Source organism: Betta splendens, chromosome 5 (genome assembly GCF_900634795.4).
Source record: "Betta splendens chromosome 5, fBetSpl5.4, whole genome shotgun sequence".
In the NCBI taxonomy this organism is placed as follows: domain Eukaryota; kingdom Metazoa; phylum Chordata; class Actinopteri; order Anabantiformes; family Osphronemidae; genus Betta; species Betta splendens.
The window spans coordinates 18,153,504-18,178,949 of record NC_040885.2 but is presented as its reverse complement, the minus strand read 5'-3'; the positions used below and the strand labels follow the sequence as shown (position 1 = coordinate 18,178,949).

Sequence of the window (25,446 nt, the reverse complement as noted above, 5' to 3'; positions counted from 1 at the left end):
GGGCAGAGTCACATCACGGCCTTCTAATGCAAAGATCAGTGGATCTGTAAACATTTAGATTTTGATTAGTTTATTTTCACCACAACTCTATGAATCATCCCTAATAGACAACAACACAATGAGGCCAATTTTCAGAAAAATAGTCAATCTGAACTGAAACTATCAACATTCAAGAAATAGAAGAGACAAATGAATCCAGGACCAGGACATTAGAGACTGATTTTGACTGAATCTGAATCCAAACAGAGAAATAAATTCATGTAGATAAACACAATCAGAGTTTAGTTTCTGCTACGATCATGTGTTCAACATGTGGATGATGTCACAGTGACAGAGCATCAGTCCATGTTCAGCTTCCTGGAGGCCGTCTGCACCTCAAGCTGCTGAACTACAGTCAAGGCTCAGAGTTGGACACAGACACCAGCTTTAGTTTCTACTAAGATCTGAGCTGATGAACAGGAAAAGAGCCTCAGTCACAACGTGGACCATGAGAGGAAACATTGAAATGTGTCTGAAACACAACGTTCATGTCTCTGCCTCAACTTCTACAAGAATTCAACCTGAACCTCATCAGTTCAGCTGCAAGAAATGACGTCTGAACATCATTTGACATTTAGGAACATTTGAAGTGGACGAAGAATAAAAAGCTCAGACAGAAGCTGATGGAACAAAACATTCTGATGTTATAATGATGAAAATACGTTCAACTTACCTTCAGGGCCACTCTCTTTGCATTTTCCTATATGATGCAGACAGGAAACAAAATCAATCAGTTTAACGTCTCATCAGCAGTTTCTTCATGTTTATTTATCAGAATTTATCTTAAACTCTCAAAGTGAAGTCAACAACAGTTAAATGCTGTAACTGCTGAGGATCCGACTAAATGACTTGTGAGTGTCTGATAGTAGAAAGTGTTGACGCTCTGTTTACAGAATAATAAAGGTTCTTTGATCCAGGAACAGCTGCTCCACTGACTCTACGTCAGACTCTACAGGTCAGTGACGGCTTCCACTCCCTGATGTCACTTAATGCTCAATGGTCTCACTTTGAGACTTGGATTCATTGAATAGGGACAATTTAAAGGTTCACAGCCTTTGATTCTGATTAATGATCCTTAGATTCTGTTGGTGCATAAAACATTTACATTGGGATTAGTTTAATCACAGGTCTATGACAGATGTCAGACAACAACACAATGAGGCTGACGTTCATCATGTTAAATAGACACAATGTTGTCTGTCATAATCTGTCAGGAAACACACAGTGGAGGACCCAAACGCACAGCGCAGACACGATGTGAGGTTTCAGAGGGTTTATTAAAGCTCTTGGTCGGACAGGCAGAGGTCTGTAGACGAGTAGGAAAACACACTCCAGCGAAGGTACAGGCAAGGACTAGACGGAAACACGGTGAAAACAACTATGACCGGCAAAGAACTGGTACACGACAGGACTTACGAAATGCTGGAAGGCTGAACGGGTGAATGAACAAACAAAGTGCAGGGGTACAAATAACCAACTAATGACTAATGGAATGCAGGTGGTGAAATCACGACTGCTTGAGCAGAACAGAACAAAACCGGAAGTGATGCCAAAATAAAACAGGAAGTGGTGACACAGGACTAGATAAGTAAACAAAAACTAAGGCAGACAGGAAACAAGATAGGAAATACCAAAATAAGAATGGAAACTAAGCACACACGACCAAAATGCTGGATCTATGACATAATCATGTGTCTCATACTAATGTTAACTTAGTTTCTGGAATTTGTACATTGCAGATTTTTCTATATAAACTTTTATAAATTAAAAGTAAAAAGGCCTCAGTCATAAATCATCTTTACTTTATGTTTCACCATCAAACAGAATCTGGTGTAAAACTCAGTGCAGCTCATTGAATCGTTGCTGAACACAAGGAGCATGAATCTAAATCCTGACGTGATGAGGTTTGTTAACCTGATCACATGTCGACACCTGGAGCTTTGATACAGACGTTAGAACATCAGAGTCACTGTCCATCATTTGTGCAGCAGCTCAACATCAACTACTTTAACATCACTGCCATTCATTGAAACTATTCCAACATTAACAATGACTTGGTTTCTGAACATGAGGTTCAGGCAGCTCATTAAAAAAAGCAGAAGAAACAGACATTCATCACAACATCAGCTTCAGATTCATGGTGGTTCTAGTTCATCACTTAATTCCTGCATCACAGAGAAAAAGACTGAAATGAAGCAAGTTACACACTACTCACCAACCAGAAGACGAACCCTGGAGGTTTTAAAAAATAGGAAATTATAGGTATAGATTCCAGTGTCAGACTCTTCAGTGTCTCTGATGATTAGGGAGGCGTCACCCTTCAGTTGAGACACACGATCTATGAACTGATCATCTCCCTCTTTCTTCCACTTAAACCACTTAAACAATATTTTTTTCTTCTTGGTGTTACTGGGCAGAATCACATCACTGCCTTCTGTCACCATGACGATCACTGGATCTGTAAACATTTAGATTGTGATTAGTTCAGTTTCACCACGTTTCTATGAATCCTCTAACAGACAATGACACAATGAGGCTGAAATATTTTATTTATTTTTATTTAACAGTCAAGCTGAAATGAAACTATCAACTGTATCTACTGTAAAACTACATGTGCTAAAAGAAGATTCAAGAAATTATGAAGGAGGAAAATAAATGAATGCAGGACCAAGATGTTGGAGGCTGATTTTCACTTAATCTGAATCCAAACAGAGAAATAATAATGTAGATCAACACAATCAGAGTTCAGTATCTGCTCTGATGCTGCAGCAACGATCACATGTTCAACATGTGGATGATGTCACAGTGACAGAGCATCAGTCCATGTTCAGCTTCCTGGAGGCCGTCTGCACCTCAAGCTGCTGAACTACAGTCAAGGCTCAGAGTTGGACACAGACACCAGCTTTAGTTTCTACTAAGATCTGAGCTGATGAACAGGAAAAGAGCCTCAGTCACAACGTGGACCATGAGAGGAAACATTGAAATGTGTCTGAAACACAACGCTCATGTCTCTGCCTCAACTTCTACAAGAATTCAACCTGAACCTCATCAGTTCAGCTGCAAGAAATGACGTCTGAACATCATTTGACATTTAGGAACATTTGAAGTGGACGAAGAATAAAAAGCTCAAACAGAAGCTGATGGAACAAAACATTGTGATGTTATAGTGATGAAAATACATTAAACTTACGTTTCATTTTCTTCCGGTTTTTATATATAACTCCAGCCCAAGCTACAATTATAAGAGCCATAACTGCTAAACAAACCAACCCAACGATCAATGGGATTTTTGACTCTGAAACACAGAATAAACGTTAGTGACACAGATAATGGAGGTGAAACATGGTTTCTTCATCCTCATTATCACACAAACAATAAAACTGATCAAAGCTGAAAACATTAGTTAAAACATCAAACCTCAGTAAATACGATGGTCTAAACCTGTTATTGTTATAAAATCAAACTATGTGAACATAAAATAATATTTTCAAACATAAACATATTTAAAGTGTGGTTTTGTGGGACTTAACAACATGGATCCAGCGTCTAAAAGACAAGAGTCACTGACGTCTCAGAGTAAATGAGACTAAATGTTTAAAACCTGCTGTTGTTTCATTTAGTGACTCACAACGACCACGACTTCATGAGCTTTAAACTATTTACAGTCACTGTTGAACCATGAAGCTTTAAACACATCAGGAACAACAGGAAAGTGAGTGTTACGGTACGTGTTGTGGTTCCACTCGTGGTGGTGGCTGGTTTCTCCACCAAGTTATGGTTAAAGAGAGTCGTTTGATGCAGTTGGAGTTTTGGTTTCTTTTGATGTCCTGTCCTGTTCTCACCAGTTAAGGTCTGTGAGTGTCTTGTGTTCATGTTTAGTTTTGCCCATAGTGTATGGAGCGTTTTAGAGTGTTTTGTAGGATTTTACCTGCATTGCTGTGATTTTTGGTTCCTTCCTTTTTGTGTTTGAACTGAGTCCTGCTGTGCAGTGAGTTTATGTTGTGTTTTGTGTTCCATGTTTAGCTTTCTGCCCGTAGTTTTACAGAGCGTTTAGATTGATCGTGGGTTTTGTTTGTTTAATAGCGTTTACCTGATTTTTAGTTCTCTCCTTGGTGTTTGAACTGAATCCTGCTGTGCAGGGAGTTTATGTTGTATTTTAATAAATCTTTATGTTAACTGTTATTTCATGTGTGGGTCGTGCATTTGGGGTTTTCCCTCTCCTGGTTTCCCTGTGACCTGGTCCTCCGGCTGCGGCCAGGTGTCTGTGTAAAGGTTCACTCGCAGAGTGCTTAATTAGCCTAGCGTTGCTGCGCGTGGTGCCTGAACCCTGGCTCCATGAGAGCCGTAGCTTCCCCGCTCAGAGCGGGTGCTGTTGTTGTTCCGTCTCCACCGCATCTCATCTCCTGCCCCAGGGTTCCATCAAGCTCCGCCGGTTCGGAACCGAAGGGGGGAGTCTGTAACATGTTTCTTGTTCTTTTACGACTAAACTCACATTTACAGAGACAAGTGTTTCTCAAATAGAAATAAAAATGAAGCTGTCATGATACTTGAACATGAATAAAGTTAATGACTCCAGATGTGGCTGCAGCTGTGTGGACGTGAACCTGACACAGATTTATTATTAAGACATGAACAATTAACGATAAACTGGGAGACAGTGAAACTCACCAGGGATTTGGACATGAACCTCAGAATGAACCTGATGACTGAGTTCCTCCATTGTTGCTACACAGCGATAAGTGTCGCTCTTTTTCACAGTAGTTTGGAGGATGTGGAGTTTTTCACTTTCTGTGTTGCTTTTTTGTTCAATAAGTTTGTTTCCAGAGCCGTCGAACCAGGAGATGTTCAGTTTAAATCCTGGAGAAACATCTGAAACCAAACACTGCAGCAGGAACCCGTCCTCAGTTTGTTCAGGTTTTAGGATGGAAACCTTTGCAGCTTTACCTGTGGACAACAACAACAACTTATAGAGAACATTCATACGTTTAAATAATAATATAAATAAATAATAATAAATAAATATTAATAATAAATAAATAATAATAATAAATAATCATTTAAACAGGTAAAATGAGAATTTAGGACATCAGCAATTATACAAATCAAGTAACTCTTCAGTGTAACAGGTTAAACTATATATTGATTCATGTGTTCTCATTAAGGTTAAAAGGATTTTATACAGAAAAAAATGTAATTACACAGTTTAGTTCATGTGTCCAGATATTTAGGCTGATAATGTAATTTATCCTGACTCACACCACCACATGTACCAGTGTTGGGAATCAAGTAGGTGGGAAAATAAGAGAAACAAACACTAATAAATCTTTGTTGAATGGTTCAGATGTTGTATTCAATTTATAAAGTGATCAAATAAGACAAATAAATATTTATTATGTGACACTTTCATTATAGAATCCAGTCATTCATGTGTAACAGTAATAGAACCAGTGAGTTTCTACTGTTAAACGCCTTTTCTTCCTGTCTCAGACAAATTTCAATGCTTCGAACAGACTCACCCTGAAATTCACGGCTTCTGTCCTTTAATTCACCAACTGGAATAAAAGACAAAAACTATTTTAGGCTCAGTATTTGTAGAAAATAAGATGTTAGATGTTTTTTGGTTGCACTTCTGACAGAAATGTGTTGGAGAAAAATGTATAATATTAAATCAAATCAAATGTTAAAAATTAAGTCTAAAAAAATAACACAAACATCAGTCATAATTGATACAAAGTAAATGTGTGGTTGAATCTGAGGAACCAGATGTTTCACAAGTTTATCAGTTAATCAGACGTTCACTCACCAACAACAAGACGAACAGTGGAGGTTTGTTTGGTCTTAAGATCTGGAAAATCACAGGTGTAGTCTCCAATGTCAGACACTTTAGTATCACTGATGGTTATGGAGGCGTCACCGTTCTTCAGTTTATGATCAAAATGAGACACACGACCTTTGAACTCCTCATCTTGACCTGATAACGGTTTACCTTCATGCAGGTAAACGTCCTTCTTTCCATCTTTTATCCATTCAAACAGCTCAAACGAAATGTCCTTGTTGATTTTACAGGGCAGAATCCCATTATCGCCTTCTTTCACTCTGACGATCACTGGACCTGGAAGATGAAAATATGTAGCAATAATTTGTTAATTCATGTTGTTCACACTTCACACAGTGATTTTGTTGACACACGAGGTTGTTAACAGTGTCACAATTTGTGTCTCAGTTTCTAGAACTTGTACATTGTAGATTACATATATAAATCAGTAAGAGAGTAAAAAGGCCTTAATTATAAATCAGGTCCAGTTTTGTATGAGAACCAGTATCAGAACATCAGCTTTACTTTATGTTTCACCATCAAACAGAATCTGGTGTAAAACTCAGTGCAGCTCATTGAATCGTTGCTGAACACAAGGAGCATGAATCTAAATCCTGACGTGATGAGGTTTCACTCACCAACAACAAGACGAACGGTGAAGGTTTGGTGAAGATTTGGGAAATTACAGGTGTAGAATCCACTGTCAGACACTTTAGTATCACTGATGGTTATGGAGGCGTCACCGTTCTTCAGTTCATCATCAAAATGAGACACACGACCTCTGAACTGATCATCTTGACCTGATAACTGAACACCTTCATACAGGGAAACCTTCTTCTTTCTATCTTTCTTCCACTCAAACCGCTCAAACTCAATGCTCTTGTTGATGAAACAGGGCAGAGTCGCTTCATCACCTTCTGTCACTCTGATGATCTCTGCAACTGGAAAAATAAAACATTTATTAAGTAATTAAGTGAAGTCATGATTAGATTCATTAGTAATGAGTTCATTGGCTCCAGCTCGCTGCGGTTGGAGCGTTGCGCTCCGCTCGTCTGGGTTGCAGGTTCAATTCCGTCAGTGAGGGGTTGCGTCAGGAAGTGCAGTCATGCGATTCATTCCCTGTGACCTCTGACGGGAAGAAGCCGATAGCACTTACCTTTTAGTAGTGACTTGATTTGTGCAAACTGGTGCAAAACTGTAAATTTTATGACTCGAGGGTTTTATTTTTTTTTTCTAATGGTTAAACAAAACATTAAATATGTACCAACGGACCACTGCTAAAACAGCGTTTTGCTGGTCGAACTGGTCTGATTGTAGAACTGTGTTTTAAGCACTAGTTAATTTGTGCCCAGAGTCTAACGGAGCATCTCTGCTGCCACAAACACATGGAGCAGATGGTTTTTCATGTTATGAAGCAGCTGTAGTCAGACACGCTGCAATAAGAGACGATGCTCCACGTAGAGAAACCACTGTGTTCAGTTACTGGGACGTAGATGTGAATAAAAGCACAACATGAACTGCTGCTGTTCATGTGTTCATCATGTCGGAGTCTCAGAGCTTCACTTCCTTTAATGAGACAACGCCCTGAACGGACGTGGAATGAAAGCATGAACGGATGAACTGAGACTCATTCATTCACATTATTAACATTAACATATAAACACAGACTCTTTATTTCACCCACAGATAAACAGTCTCCTGTTTTACATCGTTTCTATCTAATTATATTCGGTTCCTTCTCTTCAGCTCATAATAAACTTTTCTCACCGTTTACGTCAGAAAACGTTGATCCAGTCAAAGTCAGGAGACAGAGACTCAGAGGAAGCAGCTGCATGTTGACGGACTCCTCTGATTAACGATTACAACCATCGATTGAACCAACAAAACACACGAGAACCGTTCACTGCGTTCACTGCGACACGGACTCGATAGTTTCACTTTCGCTTCTCAGCTTCCGACGAGACTGTTAAATGACGTCATCGTTTGCAGCAGCAGCGCTCTTAGAGCGCCTCCACGTAACTGCGGTCAAGTGAGCCGTCGTTCGTTCATCCGTCGTTAAGCCGCGCTTCAAAATCGTCTTGCGCCCGTATTACGCGCTTTACAGCAGAGCACAAAACATGCTCTTCGCGACTTCCTTTTTCATAGCGAGACGTCTGGTTTGTTATAATTAATTATGACAAAATATGGAAAACTACGGAACGAAATATTGCATTAATAGACAAAAATAAAATTAGGTGTAAAATTAAGCATTTATTAGTATTTAAAACTACCATGTCATACTGTAAAACTTTGATGATTAATAACTTGACTTTGGTACATAGTTCCAGGCCCAGACCATGTTCTTCTTGTTCTACTAGACGTGTACTACTACCTGTGGTGGAAATTTTCCATAAAGAAGCAGATGAGAGAGTTGTCCTTTTGTGCGATTTATTGAAATAATAAAGAAAATAAAGCAAATAAAAAGCATGGATGTTGATCGTGCACATCAACAAACCAAAAACCAGCTGGGGAGATCAGTGCACACACCACGAAGGTGTGATGCAAAGAGCCCACGATCCTCAAGTTGTCTCTGCCTTTTAAGCCCTTTCTCTGGCTCTGGTGGAATGTCTCTCTGCAGCAATGGAATTGTTTGCGCCACCTTATCTCACTGTGAGTGAGAATGTTTGCTTTCTCACTTCTGCATCGTCATGTCTTGTTATTCAAAGGAAGGAACACCGAGCTTCCAAGACAAGATGCATTTGCTTTAACAGCCTTGGGTCTGGTGGGGAGTCAGATAGGAAGGAGCCAGAGTCCGGGTGTAAAAGACAAACATATATCATAAATTATTAGTCAGTCAAATGGAACAACAGATGTTTAGACTTGATGTACGTCAGGGCACAAGAGATTAGTTGTTTGTGTAAGAATGTTCAGTGTTGCATCTAACCAGCACACGACGAGTGTGTTGGATAAGAAACAGCACTAAGGTAAAATTTTTCCATTACATTACCACAGAAAGATCTGTGTACTCTTACTGTAAAATTAAGCATTAAGCGTCATAGCAAGACGTCTGATTTGTTATGATAAAATATGACAAATTATGGAAAACTACAAAACGAAATATTGCATTAATAGAAAAAAAATAAAATTAAGTGTAAAATTAAGCATTTATTAGTATTCAAAACTATCATGTCATACTCTAATACTCTTTTGCCTTATAGTCAACTTTGATGATTAATAACTTGACTTTGGTGCAGTTTCAGGCCCAGACCACTTTCTCCTTGTTCTACTAGAAGTGTACTATCACCCCACAAGGTCTGTGTACTTTTACTGTATGGTTTAGGATTCATTAGTAATCAAAACTACCGTGTCATACTGTAAGAGCATATGGGTCTTATAGTCAACTTTGATTATTGGTGCATAGTTCCAGGCCCAGATTATATGTCACCTTTTCATATAAAGAACTGTGAGTAAGGCTAGGCCTACACACATTTAATCTTTTTATTAACATCTGTTAGGACTTCAAAGTGAAAGTGTGACTTTAAAATTAAAAACTAATTGTTTAATGTTTCATATAAACACAGTCCACAACTGAATGTTTTTGTGTGAACCATACATTAACGTGGTGGAGGAGTTTGTGTGCCCGAATGACCCCTGTGGGAAATTTTGTGTTTGTCATCACATGCTGTGCCTCTGGCTCAGCGTTGTTCCTGGGGGGTCATCAAGCATTTGGTTATCAAATGGTGGGTTTTCACTGTAGTGACCACGGGAACATTGTTGAAGGATGTAAAGGGGTGTTTACTGCACTCATGTATATCAAAGACCAGTCAACAGCTCATGTGGGGGTTTGTAACAGGGTATAAATACAGGTCTTGTGTCCTCAGTCCTTTGTACATAGTAAGATGTGCCTTACGTCTTAGAGGTATTGTGATTGTGATCCACTCCGTGTCGACATGAGAGTAAACTTTGAGATGGTTCATCACACTGATGATCTCCGGTCGATTTCTTTATAAGAAGATTTCCACAACATTTTGATGTCAGAAGTGGGATGGATGTTCCGTTGATCGACGCCTGGCCCAGACTGAAAGTAAACCACTGGTGGGAATCTCATAGGAGATTCAGGGAAAATTCCGCTCCAACAAATGGAGGGCTGGAGTCCCGCCTGATGCTGGGTCCGGGTGGCGGACAGCAGACGCGCTATTCAGTTTGTGAGTACAGTGTTATGAATCATCTCTGTTTACGGAAACACTTTGGGTGTTGTAGCGCTTGGTATTGGTTAAGTCATGTGACGTGTTTTAAATTCTGTAATACCTTGATGGTGAGTGAGAGCCCATTAGTCTGTGAAGGACTGTGTGAGTAGCAAACACCAGTGTGGATATAAAAAAAATACAAACAAACTGTCACAGTCTCTGGTTCTTTGTGTGGTAATAGTACACCTCTAGTAGAACAAGGGGAAATGGTCTGGACCTGGAACTATGTACCAAAGTCAAGTTATTAATTATCAAAGTTGACTGTATTACAGTATGACATGGTAGTTTTGAATACTAATAAATCCTAAACTATACAGTAAAAGTACACAGATCATTGTGTTGTGATAGTACAATTGTAGTGGAACAAGGGGAAAGTGGTCTGGGTCTTATTAGGCGACAGTTTTTCTATTAATGCAATATTTTGTTTCGTAGTTTTCCATATTTTGTCATATTTTATCAAAACAAATCAGACGTTTCGCTATGAAAAAGAAAGCCGCGGCGACCGTGTTTTGTGCTGTGCTGTAAGGCGCGTAATACGAGCGCAAGACGTTTTTGAGTCACGGCTGGCTGAACGACGGACGAACGAACGACGGCTCACTTGACCGCAGTTTTTAACGCTATGAAGCAGCTGTAGTCAGACACGCTGCAATAAGAGACGATGCTCCACGTAGAGAAACCACTGTGTTCAGTTACTGGGACGTAGATGTGAATAAAAGCACAACATGAACTGCTGCTGTTCATGTGTTCATCATGTCGGAGTCTCAGAGCTTCACTTCCTTTAATGAGACAACGCCCTGAACGGACGTGGAATAAAAGCATGAACGGATGAACTGAGACTCATTCATTCACATTATTAACATTAACATATAAACACAGACTCTTTATTTCACCCACAGATAAACAGTCTCCTGTTTTACATCGTTTCTATCTAATTATATTGGGTTCCTTCTCTTCAGCTCATAATAAACTTTTCTCACCGTTTCCGTCAGAAAACGTTGATCCAGTCAAAGTCAGGAGACAGAGACTCAGAGGAAGCAGCTGCATGTTGACGGACTCCTCTGATTAACGATCACAACCATCGATTGAAGCAACAAAACACACGAGAACCGTTCACTGCGTTAACTGCGACACGGACTCGATAGTTTCACTTTCGCTTCTCAGCTTCCGACGAGACCGTTAACAGTGACGTCATCGTTTGCAGCAGCAGCGCTTTTAGTGCGCCTCCACGTATTACGGTACGTATTACGGTACCGGTGCCGGTGTTGCGACCAAAACGTTTCTAAAGATTCTCATTTACAGTTTGTACAAATGTTCATGTTTCAAAGTATTTCATTTATTTCATAGGCGTAAGTATATACACTTTTATAAGTATATTATATAATTGTACAGGCAAAAACAGACCAGTAAACATCCTCACACATGTTTAACGCAGATTTCTCTCCAGTTCCACCTCATTGACCTGCAGCAGTGTCTACAATGAACTTCAAAATCAAGAGTGTCAACTCCAATTCAGGACACGTGGACATGAGTCGATTAATGTGTGGAGGTGGTTGGTTCAGGTGTTTTGGTTCAGGTTTTTCACACTAAAAGTTTACAAAAGTTGTTAGTTTTTTATTTAACATAATTTCTGTTTCCACAGACTGGAGACATGATAAACTGGCTCCACAAAGTCATGTCTCAAGTGCAAACAATTGGCACCAGACTGCTTGCTTTCATTACTGAGAAAATCAATCAAAATAATAATAATAATAACATTATACAATACAGGTTCAGCTTATAGCAACAAAGTTTTACTATTTTTTAAATCTTAAACCATTAAATGATGTCATAGAGGTGGCATTGGTGATTTACAGTCATATTTTTATGTGGCCTATGACAATACACCGTACTGTATGTCATGTTACATTAGAGGAAAATACAATACTCTGTAAATACAAAGCATTATTTCAATATGTAGTTATCTGTGTCAAGGTCAGTGAAAGTAGTTAAAGGGTGAATGTTCTACATTAACTATTGCCTAGGTTTTGAGTCAGTGGTTGCAGATGTCTTCCTGTTTACATGGACATAGGTGAATGTTTGTTATGAAAAATGATTAATGCTATTTCAGTTCATTTACAATTTCCTCATCCAGCTTTGTCTTCAGAGCTACAGGCTGTGATGTGAGTTGTACTGTAAGCAAGCATCTTTGTCTGCAGTCATCATATTTTCTGTACATTAAGGTAGTCTATACATAAACAATATTATTATCCATAATAATAGCCAAAGTGAGTCCAACAAAATATTATTTACAGGAGGAGGACATACTCCTATCTTGATCTTCAACAGCTGCTGTTCTCCTACTCATCACCATAGAACGCATCCTAACACACAGCTTCACATCCTGTTTGGCAGCTGCAGAGCCCAGAACCATCAGCGGTTCTACAGCATTGTCAGTGCTGCCAGTAAGATTGTTGGTGCTCGTCTCCCGTTCCTGGAAGAGATTTATCAGCAGCACTGCACACAGAGCAGCTTCCATCATGGGATCCTCAGCACCGCTCTCATGGACTGTTCTCTCTCCTCCCATCAGGCAACAGGTGCAGGAGCATAGGCTGCAGATCAAGCAGGTATCTACCAAACAACGAACTGCACCCCTTAAACTCATGCTAAACTCCTGTCCAACAGTGAACGGCTGCTAATGAGTGCAGGTTTACCACTCTTTTCATTACTGTTACGTTTAAACAGTCATTTGCACAGCGAGAAGGTCCTGGGGCCTTTCTGTGTTTGCGTGGGTTCTCTCCGGGTTCTCCAGGTTCCTCCCACGGTACGAAAAACATGTATTAGGTTAACTAGTCACTCTAAATTGCCCGTGGGTGTGAGTGTGTGTGTGAATAGGTGTCTGTCTGTGTGTTGCCCTGTGATGGACTGGAGATCTGTCCAGGGTGAACCCTGTGTATTTTACAAATACTACTGTATTTTGAATGACGATAAAAGACTATTTGAGTTACTCTTAGAACCTCCTGACAATCCTATTGTCATATCTTAGTTGTGGGCATTCTCACCATTGCCATTTTTTGTTTTGTTTTGCACTTTTTCATGACATTGCACATGACATTCATATGTCATGTACCAGCTTTACTTCCGGTCGTTTGCACATCACCTGTCAGCAAGAGACAATCAGTTCAGGTATTTAACCACCAGTACTCACCTCAGACCTCTGCCAGATTGTAGTGATGTATTTCCTCTTTCCAGCAATTCCCGTGAATAGACCTAGTTCCCAGACCTTGCCTGATCGTGGACCTTGTCTCAGCCTGGCCCTTTGGTGCCGTCGCCGGGTTTATCCTGGTTTTGACCTAGCCTGTTTTTTGACCATCGATCTTGCCTGCTCCCGTTTGCCACCACGCTTGTTTTCTGGTGTAAAAACTGTTTTCCTGGGAACATGTTATTGCATTAAAACCCGATCAAACTTACCTCTTGGCTTCCTGCACTCTGCATGTGGGTCTGATTCATCCGACCGCCTGACACCTATTACCGTCAGTATAACTACACTCCAACCTAAACTCAGACTGTTGAAAAACCACAGTTGAACCGTTGCCGTTCTAAAAGCAAAGTGTTAATAATGTCAGATGGGCCGGTCGCTCGGCTGATGACCAGTTTATTTGATTCCATTCAATTCTAATACTTAATGGTGTGAAAATAAATGTACCTGTATAGTGGTACTGTAGCACTCTGGTTCAGGCGTCGTCCACTCTGAACGTTGCACTGGAGCTCGTGTTGACTTTAGCTTTTGTGACAGCGGCTGCTGAGAAGATCAGCACCAGCACGGACACAGAAGGCAGTTTGTTCGTCTCCATCTTCGCTCTGCTTTGTTCTGAGAGTTCTGAGCTTCTGCTCCTGTACTTTCATTTCCCATTTCACTGCAGCCAGTTTCATTTCTGAGCACAAAGCTTCAAAAAACAAACTCGGGGAATTTATTACTTCAGACCTGCGTTCATTAATACCTACTCTTCCACTAACACCAACTACTGTAAGTGAATATCTTTTTTTTATTTTATTGATTTTTATTCATCGCTTTGACCTGTTTTTTCATCATCACTATTCCACCAAAGCGTCAGACACAATGCAAAATGCATGAACCCGTGCTCGTGGTGTGTGTTCTGATCTCCCAGATGGTCTTTGGTTCATTGATCGTGCTCATCAATGTCTTAATCTGCTTTCCCCTTTATTATTTTGTTTTATAACAATAAATTACGCAAAAGACAACTCTCTCATAAGCTTCTTTCTTCCAGGACAATAGATAGAGAAAATCTGTAACAGTGGGAAGTTTCTATGTTTCAGGTTTTAGGAAGCAAGATGTGAAACTGAGTCATCAGGTTACTGAGCTTCTGATTTTCTGTGGTGAAATAATTGATTTTACTGTAACACAGAGGTCATTGTGTGGATCACAGTTTTTAATGATCGCTTTGATGCAGCCGTCAAACTGCAACTCCCCATTTTAAAACAGTTTAAAAAGAAGAAACTGTTTAAGATGAAGAAATGCTTCGCTGCAGTTTTTATTGAATCCATGACATTTGTGTTTTTTTAAACTGTAGCTAAAAACTGAAATACTTTAAATATTACAGAAAATACAGTGAAATCTATTGGAGTATAAGACACAACCACTATTGATACTCAGTCTCCTCTGCCTTAGACCTCCTCCATCCATGCTGCAAAAAACAACACAGACCTGGCACCTTTTTATAAAGTGATGGACTGATGCTAATGGTGTAAAAGAGAGTGCTTCAGTAGTTTCTATTAGTAGATAGTAGTAGATGCATAGATAATAATAATAATATTTATATATCATAATAATATAACATAAATATTATTATTATAAATAATAAAAGGCCAATAAAAATTACTGAATTATTATTTAATTAATTATTACTAAAAAGGTAAAAGTTGGATTAGAAAGCATCAAAGTTGACGTTTGTCTTTACATATATGAGTTTTAGAACCTTGTAAAAGTGAAATGTTTGTGTTGTTATGGTGAATAAACACCAAACACGAGACGGACACGTGGATCGAACTAAAACACAGGTGGACACATAAAACCTTCCAAGTCACAGAAACCGTGTCAGCTGCAGCCACAGCAGCGTTTCCTGCAGAAACAGGAAACCACGTGAACGAGGATCCCACCAAAATGTATTAATAATAAACAATCGATCATCTATTTGTTTTCTGTGACAGTCACTAGTAATTACTCTAACTAGGACTAGTTCATTTCCCACTTTTCAAGTTTTTTAAGCTTAAGTTCGTATAGAATGTTTCTTTCCTGCCGTTTTATTTCTTAGCAAAGCAAATTTGAACGAGAAAAGCGAAGCAGCTTTTATTTTGAACTCCGTGTGGGAGGAAGTTGCTATTTCCGGTCCGAGGTGTGACACCGGTGGCGCCTCCGCTGCCACCGTGGAGGGTTGTGACAGCAGCCAGGATGACACCGTGGAGCGCACGCGGGCTGCTGCGGCTCTATAAGAGTCATGACGGGCTCACACAGCGGCACAAACAGCGGCGGACACGCACGACCCGCTCACGAACGCACCTGGAGCCACCGGAACTACGTCATGGGCGTCATCATCTCACGGATCTTCTCCAGGTTCACGTCCAAGACACCTGTGCGGATCCTGATGGGTGAGATTTTGTCATTCATTTATTACTTTAAAATGTCAACCTTCTATGAACAGTTCGAATCACAGCCCTGTTGTTGTGATTTCTAGGGTTTATGTCTTTGCTTTAATGATGAATAATTAGGCGGATTAGTGACAGTGTAAACGTGTCCTGTGTTTGTTGGTGCAGTGGGTCTGGATGCAGCAGGTAAAACCACGCTGCTCTACAGGATGAAGCTGTCTGAGGTCGTCACCACCGTCCCAACAATAGGTCGCTGCTTGTTGATCCTCATCTGTTTTCCTGCGACTGAAGGAAAAACACTGAGCTGTTCTTTACGCGCGTTTGCACAGGTTTCAATGTGGAGACGGTCGAGTACAGAAACATCAGCTTTACAGTTTGGGATGTGGGCGGTCAAACGATCATCCGACCCCTGTGGAGACATTACTACACTAACACACAGGTACTGCAGTACTGCTGCTGTGTGTAGTACATTGTTACAGGAGCACATGTGGATCATGTGTGTGTTTCCTTCAGGGGCTGATATTTGTGGTGGACAGCAACGACCCCGAGAGGGTGAAGGAAGCTGCTGACGAGCTGCACGTGATGGTAGAAACCTTTGGCCTCGTTTAACGCGTCCCCACAGTCAATAATACTAATCGACCAGTGTGTGTGTGTGTGTGTGTGTGTGTGTGTGTGTGTGTGTGTGTGTGGCAGCTGGAGGAGAGCGAGCTGAGGGATGTCGCTGTACTGGTTCTGGCCAACAAACAAGATCTTCCCAGAGCCATGTCTGCCAGCGACATCACAGCAGTCCTGGGTCTGTCCACAGTGTCACAGCGGGTGAGAACACACGCATCTGATGTTCAATTCACAGTGAACGTGTGAAGATGAACCTGCAGCAGAATTACAGCAGTTCAATGCAAAGCACCAGGCTGTAGGTGCAGCTAATAACGCGTCAGTGAGAGCGGTTTGTGCTGCTGCTCATGGTTGTGTGTGTGTGTGTCTGCATTGGTTTGTTCTCATGCTTTTGTGTGTCTGCAGTGGTTTGTGCGGCTGCTCATTGTGTCTGTGTCTGCAGTGGTTTGTGCAGGCGTCCTGTGCCGTCAGCGGGTCGGGTCTGGTCCAGGGACTGGACTGGCTCTCAGAGCAGATCCTGGAACAGTAACGTGTGCTCTGGTCGTCTGCTTCCTGTTGGAGACAGCTGCTCCTCTGTGAAAAGCCTGCAGATCCATATCCACCTCATCACAACTACACATGGTTTTATTAGTGCCAAGAATTAAAAAACATGTCAAAGCAAAGAATTTATTTATAGAGTTAAAAGTAGCGAAACTTGATTTAATCCAGTGACACTGCAGCTGAGTTAAATCAAAGTAATGAACAAGAAGCAGCAACAGTTCACATTTGTGCAGAACGACTCCTCATCTTGTAGGAGCTTTTACTTGTATCCTGGAGATACACGTATACTTGACGCTGCACTTTTTCTGTCACATGTTTAGATAAACTGCTTGAGACAAGAGGAAAATGAGTTCAGTGCACTGATTTCTCTTGGTTTGAGCATTATTAGATTTTTATTTCATGTTTACTAGTTTTACTCTGGAAATAAGAAGCACCTGAAGATAATTTATATAAAATGTGGTTGAAAAAGTGAAAGCTGATTTATGTACAGTTCAGGTATCTACAATGTTTACGTTTGTTTTTAATTCAAATAAAACCTGTTGGATCTAAAAATGATGCATATTTTTTGTACTTCCATACTTTGATCTAGAAATCATGTGTTATATATACACTGTATGTTAATTTTATTTCAAAATATATAAATAAAGTAATGTTTTGCATTATGAGTTATTTTTTTTAAATCTAGACCGAATTGTTTCAGCTTCACTCAGTATCACCTGTGGAAAAACAAGTAATACAAGTGTATGAGAACACTTTTAAAGGTATTTCATTGTATTTATATTTTTTTTGCTACTTCACACCTTTTCAAATGATTTTAGCTACTAATACTAATAACATTTAGGTCACATTTCTATATATTAATACAGAATTTTAAGAAGTGTCCAGTTGTGAGCTTTGTTTGACCAGAGAACATCAGCAAACAGACTCTGGCAGGTGGAGTTAGTGCTTTATTCATCACTGAGAAGCCTTTTTATTTATCGTGACACTGGAACATCGACCTCTGCATCATATTTACATTTCAATGTTGCGTTTCTCTGCCCCAGTAAAGTGCAGCTCCACCAACACTAGTCTTTCATCAGTAACTGCTGCCTCAGAGACAGATCTGCTCCACAGTAACGTTTCCCACAGCTCAGCGATTAACATCACTACGTGTAATGTGTTCAGCCAATTCAGAGGATCAGTAAAACCCACAAACAGCATAAAACAGTGGCCCAGATAAATGTGTGTGAAGCGCTGCACATCAGGAAACACACCAGCTATAAATATTTGGTGGAGAAGGTGAGGACTGATTTTAAACTCATTTTGCAAAACAAGTCCTTTTTGTTGGCACAGGTCAGTAAACGGCACCATTCTCATCAATGAACGTCTGTTTGAAACATCTTCTCTACTTTTACAGTCTCTGGGTTCGTTTCCTGGGACCGACACACAGTGAACAGCATCAGATGCAGTTCAGCCGCTGAATTCATGACACTTAAAGAAAAGGTGACGTGTGAAAATGTTAATATTGGAACTGGAAACCGTTCAGATCTCATTTCTTATAGTGGTTGATGGTGTTTCAATCATACAAAGTTATTGCACTGCAGGAGGTTTGATGTACAGTCATTTCTTAAGAGGACGACATTTCAAAGTAGATATTTTGACTTTAGTTTTAGTGATTTGCAGCAGAATGTTTCAGTGTTTCTCATTAACCTTCATCCAACGACGACTCACTGTTCTCCAAACGGTGGTAGATTCATTTTCTGTCTGGGACAAAAACAAACTAAACTAAACTGAACATGCATCAGAGCGGTGCTCAGCCTCACACTTCATTTCTTTTTCTATTATAACATCATAAAGCACAGGTTTTACAAACAGGAAACCGATGAGGTCCCTCGTTCACTTTGGCAGAAACTACTGCCTGAAGAAAATCTGCCGTCGCATTTCATCACCTTCAGGTCCCAAAGTTGTTTTGCTTTATATCTTCTGCAACTATTGTTAGTTTTTATAGAAGAAACAAAAAATTAAAGGTTAATCTATATCGTGGTCCTGTTCTGGACACTGGAGCCGATATAAAAACTAATCATTGCAGCGCTTTTCGTTTTTTTAAACACAGATTAAAATATATATATAAAGTCTTTGACGTCTCCTGCTCTTATAGGGTGCGTTTGCGTAGTTTATCCCCTTTTTGTAGGGTAACAGTCCAGCTAAAAAGGAGCACATGTTTTCCAGGCCCAGGCAGCCCAGGCGGGTGGGTGGAGCTCCTTCCCAATTCCTGAGCTGGATCTCAGCAACAGCTGCTGGGACTTGACTGGGAGGTAAAACATGCACCCTTTTTGTGTCGTTAGGCTTCGGACTCGCCTTTCTTTCTGCCCTCGTCTCCTGCATCGCTGTCCTCTGATTGGCTGTTGCTAAGCACTAGGAACTGTCCGTCAGAGGTGGGCGGGTTGGCAGGACGACTAGAAGCTGCGATCAGACGGCTCTGCTCTTCTAGATCCTGAAAGGAGAAGATAAAAGTTTGGAGGTTTGTTAATGCTACTTACTTGATCTTATAAGATGTTCACGTGTATATATTACATTAATATAACACAATATTGGGGGTTTTAGGACTAAGGCTCACCTTCTCTATCTGCCTCTGTTTGCTGAGTTCCTCCTGCTGTTTCTCTTTGGCCTTGTCCTGCTCCTTCCTTTTCTCCACTGCCTTACGGTCCTACACAGAACACAGAGACAAACACTGCAGTCCATGTCCACAGTCAACAGTCAAAGGCTGCATTTACATACAGAACGTTAACGTGAGCATTATCTCCAGCAAAGACAGGTCTGCTCACCATCTCAGAGTGCAGCGCTATCTGCTTGGCCAGGCCGATACTGTCACAGATCTGATACCATGAAGCAGACACACTGGTCACACATCAATGGAGCAGAGTGTGAGAAACACAGACTGATGAGAAGAAGAGACAAACCTTCTCTCCGTCGTTGTTGGACTCAAAAATGTAGCCGACGGCTCGGCCGTCACCAGAACCGCCTGCATGCAGAACGAACCCAAACAGCCGCTTGTTGTCCTGATGGGACGAACACTGAACTACACTGGAGAGAGGGAACTACAGCAGCACAGAAGAGGGTGGACATGAAGTTACTGGAAACGCCAGAGAATAAAGCGCAGCAAGTGATCACCTCACCCTGAGTCGAGTCACTTGTGTCTGAGGATCAATGAGCCTGAAAGACAAAGTACAGGAAAAATGGCTAAACTTAAAGAGCCTGAAAACCGTCATCATCAAACGTCATCTTCCTATTTAATGAGGTCTGACAAGTCAAAGTCCGTCCCAATAAAAGCCCAACACAGGACCGCGTGCGTCACTGCACTCCATACTTCAGGCAGTCACAGGTGACCAGCAGGTGCGACTCGCTCATCCTGAAGATGTTGTGAATGGCTCGAGCGGCGAGGATCTGCCTCATGGTCTCAGCGATGACGTCTGCAGACTCTGCAGTCTTCACCTCCATGGAGCCCAGGAAGTTAACGATGAAGAGCTGGTGCAGGATGGAGTCTGAATGAGAGGACCTTCATCATCATCTCAGAACACAACGTTTGGACCAATCACTGCAACGCACACAATCCAGTGACAGTTCACACAGAACTACAAATATGGCGGCACCTTCGCTGTCCTCTGACGTGCGGTTCCCTGACTCTCCAAACGGGTTGCTTCTTCTGCTGAGACAAACACACACAGAGTGAGGCTGCAGCTGCTGCTTTAACAGACAGGAGAGAGGCTTCTCACGCGCTCCCACCTCCCGGACTGAGCTGCTGACTTGCTCTGCCCTGAGTTTTCCTCGCTCACAGGGGAGATGATGTCAAACTGGATGGGTGTATCTGGGGCGACCAGCGCATCCAGTGAGAGCACAGACAGCGCCGGCGACGGAGCTGATGCTGCTCGCTCGCCCCACCCGCCCTTTACTGGACACACAGAGGTCTGCATTCAGTGTGACACTGAGGTGAGACGCTGTCAATCCCAGCTGGTGGAGTGAGTCTGACCTGCTGGGCCTCATGCTCTCATGTCTCTGCTGGAAGGACGGCGATGGAGTCACGGCTTCCAGAGCCGACTGGTTCACTCTGGCTGCCAGCTCCTGCAAAGAAAGACCTTCTGTTTGAGTTTCCGCTGTGTGAGAGACACCACGCATGTCTCTGTCACACACAGACCTCTGCGTTGTCACTCAGGTAGATCCTCTTGGAGATGTTGTTAATGGTGGAGATCCACTGATGGAAGAAGCAGCAGAGACGCTTTGGGAAAACAGCAGAATGCAGAGCAAACAGGAGAACAGGGACATGTTTTACCTCCTCGCAGTCCTTTCTGCTCTCTGCCTGCAGAGTCACCACTCTGGAAAACACAACAACAACACTGAGTGTGATCTCAGAGGTCATTTCTGCTGTAGATGTGAACGGCAGCCATCGTGGATGCACCAGCAGCTCTCACTTCTTGCCGTCGAAGGACGTGACCTGGAAGCAGAAGCGCCGGTCGTCACAGTCCACAGCCATGACGGAGCAGTTGTCCAGGTCTGAGACCAGCCCGCCGGCCACCTCTCCTCGCGCCTGATGCATCAGGTTCCCCCCCTGTGTGAAGAAGTACTGCCGCTCCCAGGATGACGACACCAGGCCTGTCTTACTGAGAGCCGCACAGAAGAGCTGCTGACGTACGCTGTGCATGTTCTGACAGTGTGTTCATAACTAGCAGCTGAATGCGCGTCTGCTCGGCTGCGTGTGATGGTGCTCCTACTTGCGGATGTGCAGGTAGCCCTGTTTTCTGGTCAGGTTGCGACAGACGGGCGAGTGAGCTGGGTCAGGATCACACGGCACATACAGGGGGTCGCAGGAGCGCTCCATCTGCTCATGTCGTGTCCGACACTAAAGCCTTTAAATTTTGTATTCCAATCTGACTGAGCTTTTATAAATCCAATAGGTGTAAATTATCCTTTATTGAGATGATAAAATTCTAAATATATACATTTTCAGAGATTAAATGGTAAACCCAAAAAGAACAAAAATGAACTAAATGCACAGTAGTAAGGTTCCAGAAAATTTGTAACTTCCAAAGCAAGATGCCAAAATTATTCTAAGTCCCAACTGCAGGGTCTCAAAAAAAGTCCAGAGCAATAAGATCCAGGGTCGACAAAGCGTTTATTCCACAGAAAAGTGACAGAAGACAAGACAGACTGAGGATTTTTGGTCACAACATCACTTTATAAACCTGTTGCTCACGGGGTGGGATTCAGTTCCCCGGATGTTAGATCATCATCTTGAGCTTTTAGGGTGTTTTTGACCATTATTTTATTATATTTTTACCCAATCATAATCCCAAACAAAGTGAAGACACTTGTTGCTCTGCCCTTTTCTCCCCGGGTGGGGCGGCTCCTCCAAACCTTCACTTTCCCAAGGTCACGCTGCACCCACACAGGACAGACACGAGCTCTGTACTGATGCGTGGTTCTGCAAAAGGGTTCCTCCATGTGTTACGTTTGGTAAAGATGGTGGAGGGTGTGAGGGTCTTACTTCTGCACGCTGGTTCCTATGTTTCCCAGGAAGTCCTCCCACTGCTGGGTGAGATTTTCTGAGCCCAGCTTACTTCCCTACAGACTGTTGTTATGGGAAAAATTGCTTTTTACTTATTCTATGCAGTTATTACTGTATATGATTTTTGACTGTTCTGCAATTAAAATCTCATGTTTTGTCTTCCATCTGTTTTATGTATTTGACATTTTACCTACATTGTTCAGTGGCCGTCTCTGCCTGATGGACTCTGGACTCCAGCTCCCAAAAGGCCGGGAGTTGTCTCTCTGTCTGTTGAGACTTAGTGCTCCTTCCTCTCTGTTAGTCAGACGCCAGTGATGCAGGTGAGAATGTAAACATCTCCACACACTGTGACAGTGATGAGATGGTGATCAGTCTGATTGGGCCACACAGACGTTCCACCGTAGTCGGACAGAGGGTTAAAAGGCAGAAGCAGCTTGAGGATCGTGGGCTCTTTGCGTCACACCTTCGTGGTGTGTGCACTGATCTCAGCTGGTTTTTGGTTTGTTGATGTGCACGATCAACATCCATGCTTTTGATTTGCTTTCCCCATTATTTTTATTTTCCTTTATTTTTATAATAAATCACACAAAACAACTCTCTCATCTGCCTCTTTATGGGAAACTTCCAACACACTACTCTGGAGAATCAGTTTTGTACATAAAGGTGTAACATAAAAAGGACGTGAGGAGGCACAACACTTATTTTGCTAATAAACAGATGTCTTACAGAATACAGATATATAAAAATAAAAGTCCTTGGATTTAATGTCCTGTCATGAGTCTGAGTATTTGATATTGAGACACAGCGGCCATTTTAATTTGTATTGCATTTACTAACAGACACTACTGGAAGAACATTCTGCTGAAGGTGTGAAGGAGTCGCTGGAGTCGGTCCAATGTTAAAGGAGAGTTCACCTTCAACAGAGGCACCGACACCTCGGGTCAACCTGAGTCTGAACACCTGGATGGTACCGGGTCGGACCTCCAGAACCTAAATCCTCCTCTGAGCTTTAATACTGGTCCATGTTGGTCTGACAGCAGGTTGACATCAGGAAGGTTCTGATCCAGAGTGAACTCAGCATCACGTTCACGGAACCAGTCAAGGTTCTGAGCTTGTGATGCAGCAGCAGAGACGGGTTCACTGTGGAGACGACACCCAGGCCTGTGGTACCTACAGAACCCATACGATACGAGCAGCATAGATCTATGTGTGACCTGCCTGAAGGTCCAGAACCGGGTCATTCTGCAGGTCCTGGTTCTGACGTCTTTGACTTCCTGTTTCTCTCCTTCGTTTCGTCTCTGCTTCACTGTTAAACACTAACAAAGCGTCCATTGGGTTTTTCTCTCCAACGTCAGAACAAACATGTGACTGTATCAGAACCTCAGACGTCCACAGCTCACTTCATGTTCTGACTGAGACACTGAACGCATCACGTCCAGAACGTCTGACGGCATCAGAACCAAGCTGCACTCGTTTGGTTCTTACCGGGTCGACACCTGCCGGGTTCTTCCCGTCCTGAGTTGAAGCCTTTTCAGTTTGTCTCTGCGACCAGAACGACACACCTTCTCCCTCTGGACCCGCTAAAAGCAGCAGAACCAGAGTCCAGACGCAGGTTTCACAGAGACAAGAGGCTCCTCCTCAGTCCAGACTGAGCAGCTTTACATCGAGCTACAGAAGCTCTTTATTCTCCATCAGTCCAGAAACCCACGTCTGGACTGAGGGAACCTGACCTTGTGTGACCTCACGCCCTCATTGAAGCCTCCTCCTTTTATTCCCACAGATGAGGCACCAGTGAACCTCCACCTCCACCACAGGACTGTGACTCAGTAAATAATAAAAACAACACACATATGGAACACAGACTCTTTACGTTCCCACAGGAGACTGGCCTCTGTCACAACAGGCACAAACATCTCACATGTCCACATCACAGACCATGGACCCACTCTTGTGTCACAGCATCTGCTCATCGTGTCAACAGGACAGTCTGTCACATTCATCACCTGCAGAACCTTCTTCCAGAGAACAGGACGAACCCGGCGTAAAGTGTGGAATGTGCTCATTAAAAGGACCAGAGACTCAATGTAAACTAAAGTTCTAGTAAATCCTCAAGAACAACAAAGGGGCCTCAGACAACTTCTCACCAGGCTTTTCTTTGTGTGAATGTATAAAGTTACAGATCCATGAAGTCACATCCTTCTTTTAATGTGTGAACCACACACATGTTCTAGGTGCAACAGGTAAATGACATGAGCTCATTGTGTTGTACTTTAAGTAGTTCAATGCTACAGTAGTTTGATTAGTAATATTTGGATTTATGATTTAATGTTGCTTGTAATTATTCTTTGTGTCTGTTATTTAGTGTTGGACAGTGACACAACCACTTAACAGGAGGGAACGTTTTATTTGTTACAGCATAAACACGTATCATGTATTAATAATCATATGCACTTTTCTATTGATTTGAAGCCAAAGTAACCGTTACAGTAACCGTTTTTATGTGTTATGTTATGTGTGATGGACACTTTGATCAACTAGTTTCAACCTGAGCTGAAGAGGTGGAACACGCGTCACCACTGGATCAGATTTATCTCCTCCCCAGAACTGGTCACGGCCTCTGGCTGTTAAATTTGTGACTCCTTAGTTAGAATTCAGATCCCTTCTGTCTTGAAACTTATTTTACTCGTCCTATTTGCGTCGCATTACTTTTCTTTACTTCATTCTTAAATTTTGTAAACTTACTTTGAACGTAGAAATACGAACGAGCAGTGATTTTATTTACTTTAGAATATCTTCTCAACAAACTCCACAAACTGAACCTTTAACCAACGGTCCTTTTACTCGCTATTTTGATTGAATTAGTTAAATTCCAGACAGTTTTTCCTGTTTGGGGCTGATGATTTAATGGAAACACCTCTGACCATTCAACTGAGCTGGCTGAACTTTGCTGCCATCATCATCATCATTGTGGGAGGAAGAGCCCTGAGGCCCTGCATCAGAGGGGGCGCTGCCACCGACCGACAGCTGCAAACGTC

General features: G+C 42.0%; 2 protein-coding genes and 1 pseudogene across 3 annotated transcripts; 1 reads left to right on the top strand and 2 right to left on the bottom strand.

Annotated features, from left to right (window-relative positions):
- Nucleotides 1–2,710: 2,710 nt before the first annotated feature.
- On the bottom strand, nucleotides 2,711–7,688 carry LOC114855430 (coxsackievirus and adenovirus receptor-like). The gene is made up of 5 exons (XM_055509118.1): nucleotides 7,622–7,688; nucleotides 6,493–6,795; nucleotides 5,843–6,151; nucleotides 4,708–4,983; nucleotides 2,711–3,334 (listed from the first exon to the last, which is right to left on the bottom strand). Exons 1-5 carry the CDS (start codon nucleotides 7,686–7,688, stop codon nucleotides 3,201–3,203), a joined length of 1,089 nt encoding a protein of 362 aa, XP_055365093.1. The 3' UTR covers nucleotides 2,711–3,200.
- A 7,738-nt stretch (nucleotides 7,689–15,426) lies between these two features.
- LOC114855985 (uncharacterized) lies at nucleotides 15,427–17,531 on the top strand. Of its 2 annotated transcripts, XM_029151552.3 has the most exons (6): nucleotides 15,433–15,723; nucleotides 15,889–15,969; nucleotides 16,050–16,159; nucleotides 16,234–16,305; nucleotides 16,414–16,536; nucleotides 16,775–17,531. In XM_029151552.3, exons 1-6 carry the CDS (start codon nucleotides 15,573–15,575, stop codon nucleotides 16,859–16,861), a joined length of 624 nt encoding a protein of 207 aa, XP_029007385.1. In that variant the 5' UTR covers nucleotides 15,433–15,572; the 3' UTR covers nucleotides 16,862–17,531. The 2 variants fall into 2 exon arrangements, with proteins under 2 accessions (XP_055365165.1, XP_029007385.1); XM_055509190.1 differs by lacking the exon at nucleotides 15,889–15,969 and having other exon boundaries at nucleotides 15,427–15,723.
- A 275-nt stretch (nucleotides 17,532–17,806) lies between these two features.
- On the bottom strand, nucleotides 17,807–23,816 carry LOC114855429 (DCC-interacting protein 13-alpha-like; annotated as a pseudogene).
- Nucleotides 23,817–25,446: the final 1,630 nt, after the last annotated feature.

What these genes read in the sequence shown, in the direction of transcription:
- LOC114855985 (XM_029151552.3), top strand. Translation starts at nt 15,573, where the DNA reads ATGACGGGCTCACACAGCGGCACAAACAGCGGCGGACACGCACGACCC. An exon ending in ACCTGTGCGGATCCTGATGG is followed by an intron (nt 15,724 to 15,888) that starts GTGAGATTTTGT and finishes TTGTTGGTGCAG; the next exon opens with TGGGTCTGGATGCAGCAGGT. An exon ending in CTGACGAGCTGCACGTGATG is followed by an intron (nt 16,306 to 16,413) that starts GTAGAAACCTTT and finishes TGTGTGTGGCAG; the next exon opens with CTGGAGGAGAGCGAGCTGAG.
- LOC114855430 (XM_055509118.1), bottom strand. Translation starts at nt 7,688, where the DNA reads ATGCAGCTGCTTCCTCTGAGTCTCTGTCTCCTGACTTTGACTGGATCA. An exon ending in AACGTTTTCTGACGTAAACG is followed by an intron (nt 6,796 to 7,621) that starts GTGAGAAAAGTT and finishes TTATTTTTCCAG; the next exon opens with TTGCAGAGATCATCAGAGTG. An exon ending in CACCGTTCGTCTTGTTGTTG is followed by an intron (nt 6,152 to 6,492) that starts GTGAGTGAAACC and finishes TTCATCTTCCAG; the next exon opens with GTCCAGTGATCGTCAGAGTG.